This window comes from Callospermophilus lateralis (genome assembly GCF_048772815.1).
Source record: "Callospermophilus lateralis isolate mCalLat2 chromosome 5 unlocalized genomic scaffold, mCalLat2.hap1 SUPER_5_unloc_1, whole genome shotgun sequence".
NCBI lineage: Eukaryota > Metazoa > Chordata > Mammalia > Rodentia > Sciuridae > Callospermophilus > Callospermophilus lateralis.
In genome coordinates, this window is record NW_027510147.1 from 1,394,372 (window position 1) to 1,409,079 (window position 14,708).

Consider the following 14,708-nt stretch of genomic DNA (forward strand, 5'->3'; position numbering starts at 1 on the left):
AAGCAGGGATGGGAGATGCCCTCCCCCTGCCCCACGTGCAGGGCTGATTTTTACCTAACTCATCACACCACCAATAAATAACCTCTGTATCTCCTCTCTGTAATTCAGAACTAAGATGGTAAGGCCCTAGTGGGCATGTGATTTACATTTTCATTACAAATCTATTTTGTATTCAGGATCATCTGGGAATTCTTCCTCACTAAAATAAAATATTTATGATTCTATTTAAATTTATGTAGTTTATTTTTCTAAAGTTAATAGTGCTCATTCCCTGATAATAGGAATTAACCTTTGAGCTTATACCTATATTTAAATATGTTTTAGCTTATTTGATATTTTAGCCTTCATGCTTAGCCTTGGATTATTATATAAACAACACAAATCCCCAATTAAAAGCATTTAATATTGTTTACCATCCTTTCTTCTTCTATGTGATTTTTTTTCTTTCTTCATTTTTATTGGTATTTCATTCATTGCCTTTTTTATAGTTTAGGTAAATTTTTACCAAGGCATTTGTGTCCTTGTTTTCTAATATCACTTTCTGCACCTAAAGTTTAAATCAATTGGATTTTGAAATGTTGAAAATGAAATGCAAATGCAATTCCTAACTTATTAAATATTCAGAGTACTTCACTGAGACCCCTCTTTCATCTCACTGAAACAATGGCCATTTTGCACTGGTATTTTCCAAAAGCCACCATTGTCCAGGTTAAGGCCCCAAACTACCTCATCTGCTGAGGGAGAATCTGCCCTGCTCCTGCCTCCCTCTGGAATTGTCAGATTTGGGCTCAAGAACACCTCAGCTGTTACATCAAGTTATCTTTCATAAAGAAACGTGTGCATTTCAATTCTAACTAGGTATAGTTTTACTATGACTGATTGTGATTCTTACAAGCACGTGTAAAGTGAAGAAATGTGTGATAATTAATCACTAGGCTTGCTTGACAGTGATGCTTCACTTAATAATCCTCCACCTCGCTTCACACCTCTCAATATGAGGTGTTTTAAGTTCATTGCTGTGGTGTGGAAATGAAAATGTGCTAAGAGATTTCTGCAACAGTAGTGAAAACAGGTGTGTGTGAGAGTGTGTGTGTGTGTGTGTGTGCGCCTGTGTGTGGGTGTGTGTGTGTGCTGTAGCATGAAAAATCTACAACACAAACATGATATTCTTGAGGTTGATAATTTGTGTGTTTTTAATATATTCTGCTCCACAGTTGCACATAGCTTCAATCCCCTTCAAGTCTGAGACCTGTTATGACTTCTGAGCCTTTTCTAGTTTTATTTATTCTATTGTCATATCTACTTTCTATCTCACAAAATCAGCAGCTTACCAGTGAGGAAGCCAGTCAGCAACAGAGCTGGGCAAAGCAGGGTCCAGACCAGGCATCACCTGCAGACCTACCTGTCTTGAGACTTCTCTCAGCACTGAATATCTCTGTGTTTAAATACAAGGAGGGCACAGACAGTAGCAGTTGGGAAGTAAAAGGGCAACAACTTTTTTTTTCCATAAAGAAAGAAAGTGATTAGAAGAAACTGTCTCTAGGGCATTGTTCCTCACAGTAATTAGTGGCCAGTCCCAAGATGTGGCAAGTTGAAAGAATGAAAATAAAATAAAATGAATTAAATGTTTCCCTTGTCTTCAGTGAATAAATTCCCTACTTCTTCAACTGTTATCACTTGACTGTTTAAATTCATTGCCATGAACACTGATCAATTGGTTTAGTGATTATATCTTCTAAAGGTTGCAAGAGGGCATGGTTTATTACTAATGACATCAGGTTCACTGAGTGCCTGCTGCAACCCATCCTGCAACAGCTGTGAAGACAGAACAGAGACAGGAGAAAGCCAAAAAAGGCCAAACAGCTCTGTTGCCTGTCTGACCTTAATTGCAAGTATTATTCCAAAACTAAAAACAGAGATATTGGACAATTCAAAGAAAAGTTACATCAGACAGAATCACATTTTAATATGAGGGTTGGGATGCTTAATGACAAAGTAGAAGATGAAGACAAAGAGGTTCATCCCAGACAACCTAAGCAGACAATTAAATTTATTTTTAGATATCTTTTGAAACCATTAAAATATATTGACTTCTTGATTTGTTTTGTAGCAATTTTGCTATTACTCTGTAGAGATGATACTTGTTTTGTGTATTTATTTTGTATCCTTATTTCTTCTTGAATTTGTTTATTATTTCTAACAGTTTTTGGTGGAGTTCATCAATTATCCTGGGAATCATCCATAACATAGCAGGTGTAGGAGGTACAAACTCATCTCAAAAAAATATTCTGAATATAGACCTTGATGGCTTGGAATAAAAATATTCTTCTTTTAAGTTTAAGATACTTCAGTGTAGGAAACATCATAATCAAATGTAAAAAAGTTGAAGGAAATGTGAGAAGAAAGTCAACAACAGCATGATTGTGGGAGACCAACCTTGTATGTGACTGAGTCACTTTCTGGCTGAGTGATTGAGGCGTTTGGCAGCAGCCATGCCAGACTGCCCTGCCCTTTGTGGGTTCCAGGGACATTGTCTTGCTACAGCCCCATGGGTGGAGCTATGCTCACCTGTTCCTTTGTAATATAACCCCTTGCCCTGTTTAGGATAGAGTGTTCCATGGAAATGCCTTTGTGTGTCCTCTTATCTTACTGTGCCCTTGGGTGTGGCCTACCAGGTGTCAGTCAACCTGCTGACAGTGGGCATCATGAAGCTAGACTCAGCCCTCTGAAACCTGACCCCTTGCCTCATTTGAATAGCTTCTTCTCAATAAAAGTGCTCAGAGCATTCTCTCTCTCTCTCTCTCTCTCTCTCTCTCTCTCTCTCTCTCTCTCTCTCTCTTCTAAGGACCCTTAAAGTCAGAGGAGCTGTCACAGTGACCCCAATGAAAAAGGTATTTGTATCTCTTGTGTGGTTATTTTGAACAGCCCAGTTAGCCCAGTTCCCCTGGAGTGACCCATGAGTGTTTTGGTCATGAACAAAACCCAGCAATTGGAGTCCCTGGGTGGACAAAAAGATCTAAGTGCTTAAGCACCTGGGGAAAAAGCCTCACATGATAGAAAATTAGAATCAGAATTGATGATAAAAGTAATTTTCTTTAAAGAAAAATGTAATATTTGGTGATGCTATTGTGAAAGAGAACTCAAATATTATGTATGAGGTATCCAAGGAGAAATATAAAACAAAAATTGAAGCTAACATTGTAAGTCAGCAAACTTGGAGTTTCAAATAAAAGAGAAAAAATAAAATTATGTCAAGAATAACTTAAAATGTAGAAACTGCTGCAGATGTTTAATAATTTGAAAAAGACTACTTAAAATCTTGAGTTAAATAAGACAAAATTCAAAATATTAAAAGAGAAATAATTAATTTGGAAGACAAAAAAATTAAGATAAAATATAATTAATAAATTTGAAAATATAAATGAATAGAAAGAGAAATTCAAACAAAAGTATAATTCAAAATTCTAAACCATATTGCTTGCCTCAGGATACACCAACAGGCCACAGTTTGTGTGCTCACATTAGAATTCTTTGTAGTAAACCATGCCAAACTGAATGAAATTCTTACTGAATCTTGGTTTGGATTTCATTGAGATTTGGGACATTTAGAAGATGTCTATCACTCTTTGGCTTTGGATCCTGCCAGAGGTCCTGGGGCACAAGAACAGCTCCCCTAGGTGCTATGGACATACTGCCACTGGTATTCTTGAGACAGGGTCTTGCTAAGTTGCTCAGGTCCATGCTTAGTTACCCAGGTTTTCCATGAACTTGTGATCCTCCTGCCTCAGCCTCACACTGAAATTACAGGTACGTGCCAACCTGCCCAGCCTTTCCCCCATTTTCAAGTGGAACAGTCTCAGGAACAAGCAGGTAAAGGAAGCTGTGGAAACACAAATGCAAAGAGAGTAGTTCTCAGGGAAATTATAAAGCTGCCTGTCAGCATTTGCCTAACTTTACTGTTAAGATATATGATTAGATGAAGGTCTTCAAATCTGGGCTTTACAAGTTACACTGCCTACCCTGGTATCACTTAATTAAGACCCATGAAAGTTTTAATATAATAATTTTGTGATTTACACTATTATTTCTATTCAACCTTCATAAAATGACATTAGGTTGAACTGTAGAAAAAGAGAAAGCAGTAACATATTTAAGACTTACTCCACATATGAGACTACCTGCTGAGCTATGAAACAGCATCCACATTTTAGCAGTAATACATTTTATCTCAGGCACAAATATAAATAATAAAGACCATTCTGAGTAAAAGGTATTTTTCTCTGTGTCCCTCTGCATGTGAGAGGGTACAAATGTATAAATTCAAAAGGAAACTCTTGGGAGAGCAGCCAGGAGGTCTCTTGAGGACTCAGAAACTTGACACAGAAACCACTGACCATACCTGGGGTGCATGGTGGACATGACTCTGAGCATGCTCAGGGATATGCATGGAGCAGATGGGCTGCTGTTGGCTGCCAGGATCAGTATGGCTCCAGCCTTTGCTGAGAAAACCCTGTTTTCACACTGTGCTTGCTGTAGATTAGAGACTTAATGCATCCCTCTAAAGAAAAAGCCCACAGGACAACTGGATTTGCTCCAGCCCTGAGCACAGGCCTCCCACCTCCACAGAGGCCATTGTGCCTAGGAGGGGCAGGCCCCAAACTCACTTGCCCCTCACTCTGGAGAATGTTTGATGAGTGTTGTGTTCATGAGAAATCTGCAGCTGGCTCTGCCCTGAGCAATGCTGCTGGCCTCTCTGAGGTCCTGAGGATGGGAGGAAAAACAATTCCAATAGTCCAGGGACAGTCCAAGGCCAAGAAGGACAGGATTCCATGGAAGGTCATAGAGCTCCTCTCCCTCCATGGTGAGCACTATGACTCCCGGACCCCTCTGGGGATCCAAGAAGCAGATTCCTCTTCTTCATTATTCTTAACTTTCTTTCCTGATTTCCTAATCATTCCTTCTCATAAATATAAAAACAGAGGAGTCCTTTTTACCTGGGATACCTCACTTGTGGAACACTGCTGATGGATTGAAGAGAAGGTATCTATCTACATCATTCTTTCTCCATTAAACTTCTTTCTAGGCATCTGACTTAGTATTCTTTTATAATGCTTTTTGCATTTTGTACTTTCTTCCTAGACATAGGGAAGGTTATACTAGAAATGATAGATAACCTGTGAAAGCTAGACCGATCATCAGTACACCTGAGATTGTTCTTATTTTAGAAACTACATTGCTCTGATGACCAATGCCAGGTCCTGCTCACTATGTCTCACATGAAATGTCCATAAAGGAGTGGAGGCTGCTGGCCTTGGCCCAGGGTCTGCTGAAGATCATGAATGAGACAAGGAGACGATGCTCACGGGTCATTCTGTGACAATCCTTCATTAGCTTTCCCTCTGTGGCTCATCATAATCAGAGTTCCTTCCCTGTGCTGGGCTCTGGACCTTAGTTTGGTCTGTACCAATACAAGTACAAAAGGTTAAAGATTCCTTTGTAACTTTTGAATTTTCAGGAATGTAGGATCACCCTTTAGCTATACAATGGTGACCAAGTCAAATACTGAATCCTGTTCCTGGACATTTCCCTTCTTTTCATTGTCCATGGGACTCAAAGTCAAATAAGGTGTATAGACATAATAAGTAATGTTGTCTCTACTGCAGATGAAGTCACTTACATTGTATTCTTTTTCTAGCCTCGGAGTCCCCTGGGACCGTACAGTAACATGCCTGCTTATTGGGTCTTTCAATCTCACAGACCTAGTGGCCTAAAGACCAAGGTTGCCATCATTCCTATGGCTATAGATACATGGTCTTTGTTCTCTCTTTTTCTGGATAAACACAGATTTATTTTCTTCCTTATTTTTTCTTTAGGACAGGCACAAGGTTGGGGATGAGTAGTTAAAGACAATATGGAAAATGGCAGCACAATGTGGGGTCAAATGAATGGAGTTCTGCATACAAGGCATATGTTAAGGGCATCTGAGTGGCAAACCATCCCCCATGCAAGGTGTGTGAACGGCAAACCTCTTAACCCATAGGCACAGACCTGGGCATAAGGCATGAGGCCCTGTGTTGCAGTCCCTGTTCTTACTCCAAGGCCTGCTCCTCAATTGGTCACTGCAAAGACAGTTGGCCAAAAATTGTATTGGTGGTGGCATGTAATCTGCTTGGCTACTGCCTGAGTATATATACATGGTAACTGCAAATAAAATCAGACCTGTTTCCTGATTGGTCTCTGGAGGTCTTCAATAGTGACTCCACAGCCACATTCTCCTCTACCCTGTTCTGTGGACCTCCTCACTGGAGAAGAGAGCGACCACAAAGTACAAGAAAAGAAGATTACATAATAATTGCTTTAATCAGAATATAGACTAACATTCTCAATAAAACCTAGCAAAAAAGTCCAGCAACACATCAGATGGATTATAGACCACATTCATGTGTACTTTCTCCCAGGATGCAAAGAAGCCCCTATAGAAGATCACCATCAAATCCCACATTGTGTTAAAAGAGTGAAGGGAAAAACATCTATCAGTGGACATGGATTTTTTAAATTCTGGTGTAAATATATAATGGACTCTTATCCATTGACTTAAAGAAATAAAATAGTGGTAAATGCTACAATGTGGACTAATTTTGAAAACACCAGGAATAGTTAAGACATAAAAGCAACACATATTGAATTATTCTAGTCAAACAAAAAGTCTAGGACATATAAATTAAAAACTGGAGATTATACACAGTGGTTTCCAGTGACTGTAATTAATGATAAGCAGATATAGTGTGTGTAATATATTAGATGGTTCATTTGAAGAAATAGAAATATTTGGTAACAAGATATAGTTGGATGTTGTGCAATTTTGAAATATAGTATATAACACTGAATTGATAACCATAGACTGTTACCAATGTTAACTTTATATCATGTGGATTTCATCTCAAGGATAAGAAATGATGCTGCTGACCTGGAGATACTGTTAGAGGTTTCCCACTTACAGGTGGGTGGGTGAGAGAGAGTTACCCACCACCCTTAATGTTAACTGATCCCTTGTAAACACCCCTCACTCCCACTAAGGGCAGAGACTAAAACTCACAGTGAGCACCATCAGTCTCTCCTCAGTGTTACTTGATTTCCAATAATGACTTAGGGCTATGCTCAGCAGAGGAGTTCCACTGTGATATCCACTGTCCACCCTGGCACATGGCCAGGACCTCTCTCTTGGGCTCAGGAGGGCTGCTGCCTGGTGGTGTGCTCAGGCCTCCTGCTGTCTCTGTAGGCTGAGCTCTGGGCTCCCCGGGGCCCTGCTCCCACTGGCCAGGCATCAGGTTCACATAAAGCAGAGATGACTGAGCTCCCCAAATCCCACATGGTACAGAGCTGGCTGGACTGACCCATCTGGCTGCAGACACAGTGGATGGGAGATGCCAAGGAGAGACAGAGCTCTGCTCCCAGGTCAAAAACGGGCAAAACTCAGGAGTGAGTACTTGGCAATTAGAGTTCAAACTCATCTGAGCCTCATTTTGATGCTGCTCAGCAAATTTTCATCTCATTCATATTGTGAGGTATCCCAGGAAATGCTTGGTTAATTGTGCAAGAATAACAGGCACAGAGAAGTCTTGTAAACAGTGTAGTATTTGCTATATTTTCTACTGCTATATCTATAGAATATAGAATATAAGCTGTCCCCACTTACAAAGGGAAGCACTTGGAGCAGTCTCTCTACATACTTCCGCCGTTAAACATTTTCTAACATTTCCTTATACTTATTTTTTGAACCCTCAAAATATCTGGTCATGGTTTTTTTCTTTTATTTATGTTTTTTGTGTTTTCAAAGGGATTTTCAATAAGAATTTTTCACCCATTAAAGGAGAATGTAGTTCTGAACACTCTAAAAATATGGAGGTCAAACTATAAAAATTAAAGCCTATTTTTTATTTCTCAAAATCTAGGTTCATAAAGTAATAATATTTTGGAGATCTTCAGAATACTCTGAGGACCTATGAAAGTTAGGTGGTGATTCATATATTTACTCTATTACATCCATAGTCTGAAGTTTTCTAGGAGACTCACCCATGAGAAAATTAAGTTAAATTTAGAGAAGTTTTCAAGTTGTAGTTAAACCACATAAGCAAAGAAGGACATAAAATAAGTTGATATAATGCAAAATACTTACTAGAGAAATTACTAAATTCTGTTGCAAAAACAAAAACAGTAAATGGATTAGTATAAAAAAGGTGAAACAAAGAAAATGTCTCAAGTGGTTCTATGTCAGCTTCCAAATCCTAAAAGATAGTTGATTTTCCAACTAATATTTGTCACAAATGGCTGGGGTTGGTCAGCAATCATCCATGAAGTGCCTAGAAGTCAGTATAGAAGTGGGGAAAGCTGTTGGGTTTTTAACATGGAATTATCTCATCACTCATCACATTCTCAATTTGTCATATATATTTACACCTTAGATATTGTATTATTATATTTGTCCTCCAATGGTAACCAATTTATTTTAAAATACCAATATTTTTTATCTTTTCAAATACTCAATGTCTGAAATACCTGTCACCATATTTATGTCCTTAGTAATATTTGTTGGGCGAGTACTGCTTTAAAGACATCCGATTTGCAAGTGCACTTGACCTCACACCACCCTGCACTGTGTGTGCTACAGCACTGCAGACTGGGCAGAGCCTGCTTGGGAGCTTTTCAGCTGTAAATCAGGGGCATAAAGAAAACCAATCTAAATGAGTAGTCTGAACAATGCCACCAGGTGCTAGGTTATTAACCATTGCACAGGAAGTCATGCACTGCTACTGAAAGGTAAAATGATGGATAATACAAGGTCCCAAATCAAGGAATTTGTACCAATGACTTGGGGTGATGAATATATATTGATTGGCTGAAAGGTTGTATACCATGTTGATTTCTAATACTTAACAAAATTGGAAGAAAAATTAGAGATTATGAAGGTTTCAGAGGAAAGATTCCAGTGGAGTCTCCTTTAAAGCCCAATACCTACTAAAGGGAAAAGGAAATTAATACATCACAGTAAAAAAGTCAGCAGTGAACAAGAGGGTCCCTCAGGATGAATGTCAGGTGTGTGTCAGGAGGAACAGATTCCAGGTAGACTGACCGCTTGAACTTCACACTCACCACCAAATTAACAGCAACCTACCTGAATCTGACCACCCCACCTATTGCCCTGGAAGACACACAGACTTCCAGAAGAGCTCAGGCAGAATGAGAAGGAAGGTCTTTTTTCTAAGAACATGTGTGGTTAACCTGGCAAGGCACTGAGGAGGACCATGGTTTTCAGAGGGCTGAAAAGATGAAGATGCAGGTAACTCAGGAGTGAACTGATCTGAACTGCTGAAGAAGTGTTGAAACTATGAGCAAAACCTTCCTTTTAGGGTTTACAGCCAGTTTCAGTTTGTGGGATTGTGATGTGGATAAGAAATCAATATAATAGAAGGTGTCACCAAGACTAAGGCAAATTATGTGTTGGACAAAAGAAGCTTCAACTTCATGGTGCTGAACATGAAATAAAAATAGAACAAGGTAAAGGTAGAAGTTAGGTCAATGTCAGCTGGGCTGGTACCAGGAGGTTGAAAAGACCTAACCCTGATCAGTTGGGAGAGGAAAGAGCCTCAGTGGGGGCTGGGACTGGTCTGGCTGAGGTCCTGTGGCCATAAGACAGCACCATGCATGTTCTGGGGGAGCAGCAGGGAGAGTGGGGGACTGCAGGCAAGTCTAAGTGCAGTCAGGTCACCTCAGTTTTCACAACACTGGACCTGTGAGCCTGGGTGGGAAAGTGAATTCTTGAGACGCTTTCCAAATGAGACCAATTTTTTCGTGTTCATGGAGATATATTCTCCACCATTATGAATAGTTTCCTATATATTAAAAAAGTAGAAAGTAATTATTATATGCATTATTAAGGGTGAATACAATGGCACAATAATGTGGAAATTATATTCATGGAATAAATTAAAGGTAAATACATCTGAGAATATTAAAGAATGCACTGTCAGACAGGTGGTCATGCAGAAGAGGGGAAAACCCCTGGAAATGCTCCACATGGGTGTCTCATTAGGTCAGGAAGGTCTGATGGGGAGCTTAGGACAAGCCCTGTAGGTCACACCCAGACCCTGTTCTTTTTTTCTTCCTTTCTCTTCTCTCTTTATCTTCCCAGACAACCAGAATTTCCAGCAAATGGCCAATGTCACCATGGTAACTGAATTTCTCCTCCTGGGCTCTCCTGATGGCTGGGATCTGAGTTTCCTCTATTTCACAGTATTCCCAATGACCTACCTGGGCACCTTATTAGGAAACCTTCTCATTGTCACTGTCACCACTGCTGACAAGCACCTGCACACACCCATGTACTTCTTCCTCAGGAACCTGTCCATCTTGGACATGTGTTACATTTCTATCACTGTCCCCAATGCCTGTGTCTACTCTCTCACTGGCAACAGGGCCATTTCAGTGGCTGGCTGTGCAACACAGATCTTCTTGGTCATTTTCTGTGCATTTGTTGAACTTCTGTTTCTCTCCATCATGGCCTGGGACCGCTATGTGGCCATCTGCCAGCCCCTGCAGTACCCCCTCATCATGAACCCTCAGATTTGTGTCCGCATGACCTTGGCTTCCCTGCTAAGTGGTCTGCTGTATGCAGGTGTGCACACAGGGAACACATTCCGGCTGTCCTACTGCCAGTCAAACGTGGTCCACCAGTTCTTCTGTGATGTCCCCTCTCTGCTGAGGCTCTCCTGCTCTGACACCACCAGCAACATGGTCCTCCTTCTTGTCTCTGCTGTGGCAGTTGGTGGGGGATCCTTTGGTATAATAATCATGTCATATTTTCACATATTTTCTACTGTGCTGAAATTTCCCACCAGAGCCCCAGGGAAGGCCTTCTCTACCTGGACCCCTCACATCCTCGTGTTTTCCCTATTCCTTAGTTCTGGCTCAGGTGTGTACCTGAGGTCCTCAGCAACCTCTGACACCCTCCAGGACATGGTTCTCTCTGCCTTCTATACAATGGTTCCTCCCTTCCTGAATCCCCTCATCTACAGTCTCAGGAACAAACAGGTAAAGGATGCTGTGGGGAGAGTAATGGGACACAGTTGTTCTCAGGGAAATGATAAAGATGTGTTATCATAATATTACTGAGTGGAGTCAATGAGATTAAGGGATCTTCCTATGTGGGCTTTACAGGTTACACTGCCTACCCTAAAGTCACCTTATTATAAGCTAGGTTATTTCATAAATTCATTTTTTATGATTTAACATATCATTTCCATGGATCCTTCATGAAATGTGTAATTTTATTAATGCATTTAAAATATAAATATAATTCAGTGTGTTTTCTGAAATCATTTGTAAATATATACATTACAGTTTCATTATATATAAACAGTACCTGTTTCAGTTGCTGTCACAGAGGAAAGCTTTACAAATAAAACATGGAGATAACACATAGTCAAATAGTCTGCTCTTGCAGAGAGAAATGGAAAGTGTATTTTAAGCACTGTGATACATAATTGTGTCAGTTTAATATGAAAGTCAAATCCTAAAGAAGATTTTACCAAATACTTAGAGATCATCACAATAATATTTCTCTCCATCTGGAATATGAAAAAGGAAGACACTCTTTGTCCATGAAGTAAACAGAGAGTGATGGTTACCACCCCCTTTGTCCCTCTGTCAAATATGTCCTCTGGGGAAGAGCACCTGCCTTCCTCAGGCACTTTGGCTGCCAGGATTTTAGTATGTCCACGAGTGACCCAGTGTCAGGGAGCTAATTTGGGGGTTGAGTTGAGGTCAGCCTTCTGATCATTCCTCCCCCAATGTTTACTTCTGTAATGTCTATGGGGATGTGTCCTGCATGAAATGACCAAAGATGGAATGTAAGTGTCTGACCAAAGAGTGTGTCTTCCGTCGACTCCAAAATTCCCCCCAGTTTCCTGGAATTTGGAAAGCAACCCTGTCTCTGTCTTGTGGCTATCTTTATGTTGTTTCTGCTGTTGTTTTCAGCAGGGTTGAACCCAAGGGGCCAGCCCCAGGCCTTTTTCTGTTTAATCACAGAAAACAGGGTCTGGCTAAGTTGTTCAGGTACATTCTAAGTTGCTGAGGCTGGCTTAGAAATTAAAATTCTCATTCCTCAGAATCCTGAGCCACTGGGATTGCAGGTGTACACCCCTGAGCCCACTTATGGCAACACGTCATCTCACACAGATATTCCTCTCCAAACATTTTAGTGTCCTCCCTGGCATATGTTTTGCTAATCATTAATTATAACTGACATAGGCTCAAAGTCAAGTTACCTAGGAATGCTTATATAACAAAATGAGCCAAATTGCTTATGCAATATCACAATCATTATATTAAATTCCAAATTTTAAAAAACAATTTTGTTCACCAGTACACTATTAGGATAAAAGTGGAGAAAAGCATAAGTGTATTTATTACCAAGGAAAATAAAAAATCTTCAATATGTGTGATTAATTATCTAAGGCATTACTTAAAGTCTGCCAACAAGGGAATACTTGTAATAGGAACCAGAGAAATACCCAGCACTGGCTGATGCAGGTAATCTTGATCTGCTGTAATATATCCAACCAGAACACAAGCTCCACCCACACACTGTGTCCAAGAGCTTCTGGTTCTCACTGCTACAATGTTCTCTTCTAGAACAGAAGGACCTTCAGGGAACCCAAGATGAATTCTGCCAACTCCATCTTTACATGCATTTTCTCTGCAACAAAACTAACTGAATCACAACCACCAGTTCTATTGAGAGGTGTCCATTTGATACACACCTTTGGGCATTTAATTATGTTTTATATTGAAAGGCTGATGGTAAAGGAGATGAAAAAAGGAAATATTGATATAAGGATTTCATGATATCTCACATATTACATCAAATAATGCAAAACCCTCTAAGTGTGTGGATGTGGTATAGAAATTCTGCAGAATTTGGCAAAAGCATTTACTTTGGGTACTAGTTGTGAATCCAGGGAACAATTTTTTATAGTAATATTAATTATGTCAAAGATATATTTTGGTAAGCCAGGTTTTCTGAAATATCATGTCTCCCCTTATAAGGACACTATATTTAGGAGTCCTTGGTAGAGCCTTTTTTTGTGTTTCTGTTTGTCAGTGCTTTATAGAATCAAAACTATGGAAGACAAAGACTTAGCACAGCCAATAGTTAGAAATCTTTTGAGAGTTTAGCTACCAAAAAGACACAGTAACTTAATTTAAAGAGTGTTTTAAGGTAGTATCCAAGACTGAGAATATTTTGCCAGAAGCAATAGACTTTTCCAAGTTTTATAAAGGCTTTAGAATGTTTATATCAATACTATAGACATATAGCATTTTAAGAAAGAATTTGTTTATATTAATAAAGTTAGATACCAGATTTGATCAGAATTTTAAAGTGGTCATTTAAAACTAATGCCAAGGAAGGTGTAGTTGTAAAGAGATGGCAGTCCCTTACAGATGGTAAATATTTCACAAAGAGACTAGGAAAGAAACTGAAGGAATGTAAGGAATATGCAAGACCACACACCTTGCAGACTCAAAGATATATAAGGGAAAATTCCCTTGAGAAGTGTCTTAGGGGCACCCTGCTTGCACAGGGGGCCCAGGAAATTATCTTTCCATGCTCATCAAGGAAGATATCAGAGACCACCATGGTAGTAATTCCAGGGACCCAACAATGGTGTGATCTGGCAGTAGGCTTTATCATCATTTGTGTGGTGCTTGCTCTGCAGGAATGCAGGGTGCTCAAGGTAAAAGGTTCTGGAGGCTTCCACCATCATTTCAAAAAAGTGTCTGAGAAGCCAGGCAAACTATAACAGGGCATGAGGTCCTACACGCTGCCCCTAACAGGGTAATAAGTGAAGTTGTGAAGGTGAAGCCAAAGTTGGAATAATACCCAGAAATTAACAGATGCAATACAAAGAACTCTTAGCCAGGAAAAACTGCTATCTGAAAAGATGGTCAAAGCAAAGGAGAGCCCTTGGGCTCTGCAACTGGGAATTTTAAAAAGGCAGGAATTTGCAAGTGAAAAGCCAGCCTCTACCTGAGAGCAAAGCCTGTCCAAGGAAGGGGGCACAACCTTGGAAAGATCTGCAGAGCACTCCTAGGCCAATACCCACCCTGCTGATTTTTTATCTACAAATAACAGGAGAGATCTGCTGTGCCAGGTTTCTGATTCAGTCAGGCTAGGTGGGAACCCCTAGCAACCCCCTAGCAGCCACCAATCAGCATGAGACAGGGAAATACCTAGGATGCCAGATGACCCCCAGTAGTTTATGGTGGGGTGTTGGGAAACCATGTAGTTCAGCACATACTCTGGGCTTGGGGCCTCTCAGTGACACCAGTTGCTGTGTGCACAAGCTAGTTTTCAATAAACACCTCTTTGCTGCTTACATCGATCTTGATCTCTGGTGGTCTTTTGGGGGTCCCGAATTCGAGCATAACATAAGCCCTTTGAATTTGCCTTCAGTTTCAGGTGAGAATGTGGACTTGGAATTTTTGGCAGCACTGTAACTGACCCTTGGAGATGGACTAAGTTGATTTTGTGTTGTGGAATGGACATGAGATTAAAGGACCAGCAGTGAATGTTATGGGTGGAATGTGAGGGTGTTTCACAAAAGTTCCGGAGTTGAGGCAGGAAATTTCAAAGGTCAAATAATGGGTGG

General features: G+C 40.2%; 1 protein-coding gene across 1 annotated transcript; it reads left to right on the plus strand.

Annotated features, from left to right (window-relative positions):
• Positions 1–10,224: 10,224 nt before the first annotated feature.
• Positions 10,225–11,160, plus strand: LOC143387087 (olfactory receptor 14C36-like). Its single transcript, XM_076841736.2, has one exon. The coding sequence runs from the start codon at positions 10,225–10,227 to the stop codon at positions 11,158–11,160; it is 936 nt and encodes a 311-aa protein (XP_076697851.2).
• Positions 11,161–14,708: the final 3,548 nt, after the last annotated feature.

What these genes read in the sequence shown, in the direction of transcription:
- LOC143387087 (XM_076841736.2), top strand. Translation starts at nt 10,225, where the DNA reads ATGGTAACTGAATTTCTCCTCCTGGGCTCTCCTGATGGCTGGGATCTG.